Consider the following 9,907-nt stretch of genomic DNA (forward strand, 5'->3'; position numbering starts at 1 on the left):
CGTTATTTTATATGAACATGTTAAACTCAATTATTTCACTCTTCTGAAAAATGTAAAGATTTTACATTTAGAATGGAAAGACCCCAATGTGGAGGGTTTATAAATTTTGAAAATGTAAGCAATTTAACAAAACTAGAAGCAAAGAGTATTCCCAAATATATATATGCAAAATTCAACTCTTCTCTAAGGGAATTGCACCTGTCAATGTCATCTTTCAATCTAGACAATAATTTTGATAATTTGAAAAAATTGGAACTCATCAATGTTGGAAATTTATTAAGAGCCACCAGCACTACATTTCCCTCCTTGGAATATGCCTATTGTACGAATTGTAATTTTTCCTTTAATGGAATTGAGTTTTTTTCCCAAAGCAAAAATTTGAAGAATTTGATTTTGAGGTGGTGTGATCTAGGAAAGGTGGAAACAGCCGAATTTCATTGTAGAGAATTGGAAGAATTGGATCTGACTACTGAGAATCCAATTAATCTTGATCTTTCGACATTGAGAGGACTAAACTTGAAGAAGCTCACAATTTATCCGAAATATATCAATAACCAAATAGATCTTTCCGTAATTGAGCAAATGGCAAGTTTGGAATATCTGAATTTAGGCGAATATTATGAAAATCTATCATTTTCCCAATTGACCAAATTGAATTATTTAGAATTTCGAAAAATTCGCATTTCAAAAAAGAATCTAAAGGTAGAAAATTTGCTTTATGAAAATTTACTAAGAAATTGCGTCATTTACTTTAATAGTATAACCATTGAAGAGCATTGCATGCCATTTCCAATTTTATTCGAAAGTGGAACTTTGGAAGGATCATTATTCGAATTAATTGCTTTGAAATTGAGAGAGCTCTGTATTGGTGTGAAAGGTGTGAAATTTGCCTTAATGTCAGAGAAATTTATCTATGTTTCGTTTAATAGACAATCAAAGAATAAGCTATATTCGTATCCAAGTTTTATTCTATTCGAAACTGAAAGTCCGAACAGAATTTTGGAGCACAGAAGAAGTTTGGAAAAGAAACAAGAATTTTTTAATTTTACATCAAGTATCGAATATTTAATGCAACTGAAAAATTATTCTACTGTACGAAATGGACGAAAGTGTGAAATTCAGTGAACTAGTGAACATTCGAATATAATTTTCATTTAATATTTAAAATAATTAAAAACTAAACTAAAAAAAATGTCCCTTCTCGATCTTCCCAGAGAAATTTTCGTTCTCATCCATTCATATACCGATTTTCAAACTATTCTAAACCTCCGAACCATTTGTAAATATTTATCCCTCACTTCCAAATATTATCAATCAGAAGTTGTGGATTTTACAAAAGATTATTCTGATTATTATTCATTGGGCGAAACTATATTCGATTTTAAAGGAAAGGAAAATTTGAATAGTTACATTGAGCCGACAGTTTTGTTTCTCGGTGAAAATATTGGAAAAATTGAATCGGTTCAGGTTCAGATGGACGAATGTGGAGAACCAAGTTTCGGATTTATTGAAAATATATTCGAAAGTTGTTTACAGTCAATTTCAGAGCTGAAATTTGATTTGTGGTTTCCTAGAAAAAGTAGCAAAGCACAAGTCAACACAGAACATGGATTAGAATCAAGTCAGTCAAGATTCCTGTCAAAATTCATGAGATTGAGAGCACTGTCATTGATTTTAACACATACAAGTCATGAATATTTTAATTTGATTTTAGATGAAATAGAAAGAGGAAATTTCAAAGAATTGAAGAAATTTGAATTGTGCATTCGATGTACAACTCTTTCAGATTCGAATATTCAACAACTGGAGAGAATAATCAATCGAATGAAGACATTGACGCATTTGACATTGGAAATATATCACACTCATGAGCAACAAGAGTTGGTGAATCAATAAAGAAATCAATGTCATATATTCCATTCCTTAAATTGAGTTTAAATTGAATAGTAATCTTATGATGGATTGTTTGGAAAGTATTTCCCAAAATTCGAAGGATTTATCTTTGATATTGGAAGATGGAAATCTCATGTCCGATCAATTGAAATTGGATCAATTGAGGAATTTGTCAAAGTTAGAGATTGATTACCTGCCTTCCTTTGTTACCGTGATGAATCCGCATCTAGTTGAGTTGCAAGTTGGAAGTCTTTTGAACAACAATTTCTTTAACAGAACATTGACCAATACGTTGCTTTTGAAAAGTACATTTTATAATTTGAAAAGATTGGAACTAACCAACGTTGGAAATATGTCAGAAGCTCCTACCTATGTATTTCCCTCTTTAGAATATGTCTATTGTTTGGATTGTGATTTTGGTAGTGGAATTGATTTCTTTTCGAATAGTACAAAATTGAAGAGTTTAATTTTGATATGGTGTAAATTTAAGATTCTATCAAAAACTAAATTTCAATGTCAAGGATTGGAAGAATTGAATATTTCCACAACTAGTCCACACAAATTCTTCGATGTTTCCACATTGAAAGGACTACAACTAAGGAAACTAAATATTTATCCTGTAGGTATCACTGGCGTTAGTCCAGTAACAACAGCTGATCTTTCAGCAATCGAAGAAATGACGAGTTTGGAACATTTAACATTTGGAGAATATATTGAGAAATTTTCATTTGCCAAATTGACCAATTTGAAATACCTACAGTTTCGTAAAAGTTTTGCATTTGTAGGAATTCTATCATTAAGCTCATATGAACACTTACTTCATAATTGTGTCATTTACTTTGACGTTGCAGCATCTGATGTTCCTGTACCTGCTTTTTCAGAAAATGGAAGAGTTATTGTTAATTCATCCACTTGTCGATTAATTGCTTCCAAATTGAAAGAGCTCAATATTAGTGTGAATGGTGTGAAATTTGTAATAATGACACCAACGTACATTTACGTTACTTTCAATATGCAATCAAGGAAACAATCTCATTATTCCTATCCTAGTTTTATTCTATTCGAAAGCAAACAACCACACACAATTGTAGCCAGCGGAAGAAGTTTGGAAAAGAAGATGGAAGTACCAAAAATCACCATTGATTATTTAATGAATTTAAAGTTTGAAACTAATGAAAAAAAATGTGAAATTCAATAAATTACAATGAATATTAATTTTGGAATGGTTGTGGAACAAATCCTGGTTGTTGAGTTTGTACTGGTTGTAAAGTAGAAACTGGAATTGCTTGGAGATAACCACCTCTACCTCTTCCACCCCTAATAGATAAGCCACCTCTGCCACCCCTAATAGGTAATCCACCTCTTCCACCCCTAATAGGTAATCCACTACCTCTACCACTGTAAGAATAAGTGCTACAGGTTATTCCTCTTGGCATTGTTCCTTTCGGTTGTTTTGTCCTTTCTGTGTTGGGATCTTTAAATTTTCCATTCTTTCTAGATCGTGGTCGTGCTTCCTCCAACAAATCATCAACATGTTGTTCATTAAATTCGAATTGAGGAAACTCTGCCCTTACAGAATCAATAATCTTTGCTTTGAACATTAGCAAGGCATTGGTGAAAGACTTTCTTGGACCATCACTAAGGAACATGTGAAAAATCTCCTCCTCTGTTAAGGTTGAGTTTGGAAATTTCCACATGTGAAATTCTTTCCACTTTTGAATCATGAATACTGTAAAATTGGTAAAGATCTCGAGATTTGGTTTGCTCAAATCCAATGCACGTCTCTTCATAATTCTTCCTAGAACATGTTGATACAAGCTCATAAAATCATTTGTTCTTGGTGTCATTAATTTTGGGTTATTTTTGGTCTGTTTCAGTAATCTGAATTCTCCATGAGCGTAATTTCTTTCAAACAGATGGAAGAATAAATTCTTTTCGTCCATTTTGGTTGCCAATCGTATCATTTCTTCCAAAGGTTTGCAGTCAATTTGCAAAGATTTTTCACTATGCTTAGGGGAGGTCTCGTTGAGTAAATAAAACTTTGTCCATTTGAAAACTTGTTCTGTAAAATCAAGATGAAGACGTTTTTCCATTTGTTTTTCAAACATTAGTTTCCAGTTTCTAACTTTAGATTTGGAGAGTCTCAATCTGTTGGAATCAAATAATAGAGAGTTCAATTTCATATCTAAACTCTCGAAAAATTCAAACTCTTCATCTCCAAATGAAACTACTGGAATTCCTACCTTCTTTACATTAAGCAATGTTTCGTATAATCTCTCAACATTTCTGTGTTGCTTAATGTAGGAATGCATTGAGGTAGTGTCACCAAATTCCTCCTTTGAAGATAACCAGTGAGGGAAATACTTATTAAGGTCTCTAATAGAATTCTCCAATCTAAAGAAAACTTTTGATGCAGTAAATTCTGACTTGGGGTTTCGAATTTGTTTCTTCATTTCGCTTTTTTTAGCATAATAGTAAAAATAAACTTGCTCCTTATATTGTAATTGATTCCATTTCGTTTTCAATTCCTTACTTGTAGATACCAAATCATTCTTCCTATTAACAAACTTTTCCTTTCCATTCGCGTAATTCGAAAACCTTTCAATTTCATTTCGAATAGCCAAGAAGGTCAACAATTCATAATAAGGACTCGATCTCACCTTCTCCACTTCCATCTCTTTCAAACTAGAAACACCCAACATTTTACAACTAATCTCTGAACTGATCAACAATAATTTCTTCACCACTCGATCATTCAAATCCAAAAACAAACAAATGTGAAAATAAATTTCCCAAGGCAAATGCGCAAAATCTTCATCATGATCTCCTCGTTTCATAGGAATACTTGTATTTCGTCTGCTCCTGTGTGTAGTTTCAACATTATTCGAATCTTGAAGACCAAAGAGAATGAAATCCTTCTCTTTCCATTGATTCTTTCTAATATTCTTTCTTTTTTGCTTGTTTTTAATGCCCTGTTCTGAAAGACCAACAAGCCTTCGTTTAACACCTTTGGGGAGTGAATGGGGAAGGAAGTTTTGAGACATTTTTTTTTCTAGTATTTACGGTCAAATATTTCGGAACTACTTCCGTAAGAAATCATCTCAAAGGAAGGACAATGATTGAAGTTCTGTTCGTGTTCCGCTTTACAACAAGGAGTATCTCAAAATATATTGTTAAGGTGGTGGGTGTGTGTATTAATAATAGTTAGTTTACAATTTATTCTTGTCGGCAGTTGCTGCAAGAATGTAAATTCTACAATTTGCATTTCTTTGTCTATTCTCTTTCAAAATATCAAAGTATGTACTGTTTCTACTTTGTAACAAGTTAATATTATTCACAATGATGGTATTAAAGTGATTAATTTTGGCTTGTCCTGGATAATCACCTAAAACATCATTAAAAGCATCCCAATTATTTCCAAAATAATCCACAAATTGTAAAGTTTCATTAAAAGTTGTGAATAATGCTTGAGCCGAGTCCAGTTTATCTCCTCTCACATTGATAATGGCCACATTTTGATTGGTATTCAATTTGTCCTTGCAACCTTGTTCGATTTGAGCAAGTTTACTTCTCTCTAAAAAGATAATTTCATCTTGTTGGTTATTCAAGATATCTTGAATCAATGTATTAAAATCTGACATTTTTTTCTATTGTTTTTGACCTCACCAAAGCTATGCTTTTAATCATGCTTTTAATTAGCAAGCGGAGTCATGATTTTATAAAAATAGCAAGTAACCTTCTAAATTTTCGATTATCCTTATTCATATTGGTGACTTGATTTTCTTTGAATTATTGTAATAATGAAGAATCAAATTATTGTAAAATCATTTTCAATTCTTGTCTTCTCTCCTCAAATCTCTGCACAATTTCCAAATAATCATTCATAACACAATTCTGACATCCATTTCCACAGCACACTATTGTATAACTCTCCATATCTGGATATAATTTTTCCAAATCTTTAATATTATCCACTCGATTAATCTTTTCCAAAACTTGATCCTTTTGCTCAAAGGTAAAACTCTTCAGCGATTGATGAAATGATGATTTGGTCAAAGTAGTCCACCCAAAACTAATACTATTATTCGGATTAGAATTACTATTTATCAGCAACATCTTCTTTATATTGTTGCTCTTTGGAAAATTAATTCTTCCTCTTCCGAATGAAAAAAGACTTCCTAGATGATGAAACATTTTTTATATTTCAAAATTCAATCAAAATTAATCATTGCTTATTTAAATATTAAAACATTGATATCCAAGACATGCTGATGTTATCTTCTTTCAACATTCTAATTTCAATTCTAGTTGATACCATACCAATTAGATGATGTTGATGAACATTATCTTTCAAAAGTTTTAACAGAAAAAATTGAGAGAACATGAAGCGGAGGTTATTGAGCATGATTCCTCAGCATCAGAGAGTGGTGGGATTGCTTGTGCTGATCGTGATGATGATGATAATAACATTAAATATTGTCGAGTCCGCATCAAACTCTAGAAATATTAAACTTGTTGATCAAAAAGGCTATATAGATAGCGATTGTACAAATTGTATAAAAAGTAATAAGGGTATGAAATCTTGATCAATTAATTGGATATTCATTATAATTATATTATTAATTAATTAATTAATTAATTAATTGGAAATTTATTTCATTGTATTTGGAAAATATAGTTTGGTGTGCTTTGGAACATGTATGCACCAATACTATCGCGGAATGCCAATCAAGACAGCCATTCAATGCTACATGGTTTGTTTCTCCATCTGTGAAGGATGGTTCATTAGAAAGTGTGGAAGCAATACCTCTTCATTGTCAGACAGGTATTATAACATCATTGGATCAATGTCCAAGTTTTAGATGTAAGTAATATTCCTCTAATACTATTGGAACTGATTAACAAATATATTTACTATTGAATATTAAATATTATTAAATATTAATATGATGTAAATATTTTGGATTGAAATGTAAATAGTTGATGTTATACGTTCTTCGGAAAGTATTCTGAGAAACTTTGTGGTACCAATGACACAACAACCAATTCTTAGTTTACTATCAAAGAATTTGGAGCCATTCGAGTATCAATATGATCAAACTAATGGAGAGAATAGGAATTTTGCTGTTGGAGCTTATTATGTATCGACACTTTCTTCATTAAAGGAAGGAAAACCAAAAGTCTCAGATAGACCTGGGCTCTACTTTTCATACAATTTTCACACAGATCATGTTTCACCAATTATTTATCAACCTGCTGTGAGTGTACAAGATTACAGACTTGTAAAGTTTGCTGATCTTTCTGTTGCAGTTCAACAACCTAATAATTATTATAGATTGGGATATTCTATCATTAGAAGAGTGGACATTGCTAATTCTTCATTCTCCTATCAATGTTCGTTCAATTCTACTAACTATGATGTTTGGATTGATCCGGATTACAAATTTACATACACTGGATTCCATGTTGTTGCTGGTATTCCATTGTTGGTTATTTCTGTTACCTTACTCTCGGTTCTTTCCTTATGTTGTGTCAACAAGTTTGCCATCACCAAACACAACAGATCTCTCTTATTGAAGGATGAAGAGGAAGAACAATACTTTGATGAAATTCACACAGAAATGTGCATGACCTCAAAGGAAAAGGAAGGTTTCAAACAAAAAAAGAAGGATTATCAAGATTTTATCATTTACAAACACAGAAGAAACTTCTTTGGGGAGACACTATTCAAAAAACCAATACCTAACTCTGAAACTAATTCATTTGATCAAGCTGATGATGAGGAAAAGTTTACTGATCTCAAGAGCAAATTGAAGCATGTTTCAAGATTTTATAATCCATTTTAGAATTTTACCATCTCTCTTCTTTTTGATACTCAATTGGTTAATCAATGTGGTACAGATGTATACTATTATATGTGGTTCAGCAAGTATTTGATTGTTTATGTGGTTGTTTGTGGATTGGTTGCTTGTGGCTCTCTTTTGCCAACCTATTTGACCACCACTGATTACAATGTCTCATTTGGTGACTTTTCTTCAACTAGTATTGCCAACATGAGTATCAAGACCAATGATAAGATTTACGTCTTTTTCCTTGTTACTATTGCATTCCCAATCCTTGGTCTTGTCTTTATTTATGGTTTGAATAGATTGTCTAGACAGTTAATCAAGTCAAGAACCAACATTGGTTCCTTGTACACTGTCATGGTTAATGGAATTTCAAGAAGTGTAAGAGATAGGAAGAAATTATTGGAGGACTTTAAGCAAAGATATGGAGATTGTGTTGTTGATGCCCATTTAGCTCTTGATCTCAATAATTTGAGTGAATTGGATGAAAAGAGAGAGGATTTGGAGAGGATGTTGAGAGGAGCTGAACGTGAATATGAAAAGAGTGGCCGTAGACCACAAATCAAAGTTAAGGGTCTGATGGGATTTTTCGGAAAGAAGGTTGATGCTATTGAAGAATACAGCAAGGCCTTGGAAAGTGTCAATAAGGAGATTAACATTCTCAGACTCAATCCAAACAAGACTATTCACGGTACCGGATATGGATTTGTGACCTTCTCAACAATGGATGACGCACAAAGATGTCTCAATGAACACAAGGATATCAATTGTTGTTGTGGTATTTCTATTCCTTGGTGGTTATGCTCTCCAAGTGGATGGGGATACGGAGGTATTGAAAGAGCTCCAGAACCAGATGATGTTCTCTTTGAAAATTTGAGTATTGGATCAACCAATCGTTGGGTTAGATCATTGATCTCATCTGCTGTTATTACATCCTTCTTGCTTTTGATCTATGCCATCTCAACAACAGTTTCCTGGTACTATTGGTATAAGGGTCAAAACTATAGCTCTGTAAAAGATTACTTTATAGATACTGATGCTTCCGTTATTGGAGTTGATACTTTGGCCTTAGTTTTGATGGTTCTGGCCGAGTTGTTGCCTGAAGCCGTCTCACTCACCAATGAAATTGTTAAACCAGTCATTGAAGTTTTGAGTGACTATGAAAAGCATCCATCAAGAACATCCAGAAGAAAAACCATCCTCAGAAAGACAATTTTCTTTATTACCTTGTCTATTATGATCTTCCCATTCTTTATCAGATGGATTAAGGCTGTGTGGGGTGTTAGTATGAATGCAGATTTTCCATTCAACAATTATGCCTATTTTTTCAACTTTATTGGCACTGAAGTGGCTACACTTATTATGGCTTTGTGTACAATTGCCAAATCTTTGGAATATACATTCATGTTTATCATTATAATGGTCAAGTATAGATTCAGTGACAATGGTAATGGAAATAGGGAATTAGAAAGACTTCCTTTCGATTATGAAGCCAACATTGGAGTCAAGATTGCAATTCTCATGCTAACCCTTCTTTACGGAAGTGCTGTCCCATGCATGTTTGCATTCTCCTTAATTTACTATGTGGTTACTTATTATTTGGACAAGTATTTGATTTTATACTTTTTCGAGAAGGCCCCAGACAGTGATGGTACTCTAATGAGAACTACTTCAGACACATTGGCTTACTATCTTTCCATCTATCCAATTTTGGTTATTTTCATGATTCCTTCATTGGCTAGCTTATGGTCAACTTGGCTTATTTACTTGCCAACTATTTTTGTTTTCTACATGGTTGTTCGTATTGTTAGAAATAGAATGTCAAGATCAGAGATGGACATGTTGGTAGTTTCCTTGAGTAGTATGCCTCATGATGATATTGAAAAACAAGAGGAAGTGGATATTAATGCAGGAGATAGTTTGGAAATGGAGGTTACCGATTCAGCTAGTCCATCTTCACCAATTTCCATTCCTCAAAGAATTCCAGTCAAGAATGGCATTGCCACATCCTCTATTAGGTCCTTGATGAGCTTTGTTGCTGGTGAGGAACAAGTAGTTTCCATCTATGATAAGGAAGTTGAGAAACGTCTTGATGTCGATCAAAGAGTATTGGCCTCTCGTTACAGACATCCATACTTGAAAAAGGATAAGAGAAGAGCTGCATCAGC

At 33.0% G+C, this 9,907-nt stretch overlaps 4 protein-coding genes across 4 annotated transcripts in view; 1 reads left to right on the forward strand and 3 right to left on the reverse strand.

The window, feature by feature from the left end:
- Nucleotides 1-3,104: 3,104 nt before the first annotated feature.
- Nucleotides 3,105-4,937, reverse strand: NAEGRDRAFT_65299 (uncharacterized protein; the record flags this gene model as incomplete). Its single annotated transcript, XM_002679566.1, has 1 exon — nucleotides 3,105-4,937. The coding sequence occupies one exon, from the start codon at nucleotides 4,935-4,937 to the stop codon at nucleotides 3,105-3,107; it is 1,833 nt and encodes a 610-aa protein (XP_002679612.1).
- A 165-nt stretch (nucleotides 4,938-5,102) lies between these two features.
- On the reverse strand, nucleotides 5,103-5,534 carry NAEGRDRAFT_65300 (uncharacterized protein; the record flags this gene model as incomplete). The annotated part of the gene is made up of 1 exon (XM_002679567.1): nucleotides 5,103-5,534. The coding sequence occupies one exon, from the start codon at nucleotides 5,532-5,534 to the stop codon at nucleotides 5,103-5,105; it is 432 nt and encodes a 143-aa protein (XP_002679613.1).
- Nucleotides 5,535-5,706: 172 nt separating this feature from the next.
- NAEGRDRAFT_65301 (uncharacterized protein) lies at nucleotides 5,707-6,009 on the reverse strand (the record flags this gene model as incomplete). The annotated part of the gene is made up of 1 exon (XM_002679568.1): nucleotides 5,707-6,009. One exon carries the CDS (start codon nucleotides 6,007-6,009, stop codon nucleotides 5,707-5,709), a length of 303 nt encoding a protein of 100 aa, XP_002679614.1.
- A 914-nt stretch (nucleotides 6,010-6,923) lies between these two features.
- NAEGRDRAFT_65302 (uncharacterized protein) overlaps nucleotides 6,924-9,907 on the forward strand; it is a gene marked incomplete at both ends in the record, with an annotated part of 4,088 nt that continues 1,104 nt past the window's right edge. The window contains 2 exons of the mRNA XM_002679458.1: nucleotides 6,924-7,712; nucleotides 7,740-9,845. Of these exons, the coding sequence (XP_002679504.1) occupies nucleotides 6,924-7,712; nucleotides 7,740-9,845 (2,895 nt within the window). The remainder of the gene's footprint in view (nucleotides 7,713-7,739; nucleotides 9,846-9,907) is intronic.

Source organism: Naegleria gruberi (assembly GCF_000004985.1).
Source record: "Naegleria gruberi genomic scaffold NAEGRscaffold_13, whole genome shotgun sequence".
Taxonomy (NCBI): domain Eukaryota; phylum Heterolobosea; class Eutetramitea; order Acrasida; family Naegleriidae; genus Naegleria; species Naegleria gruberi.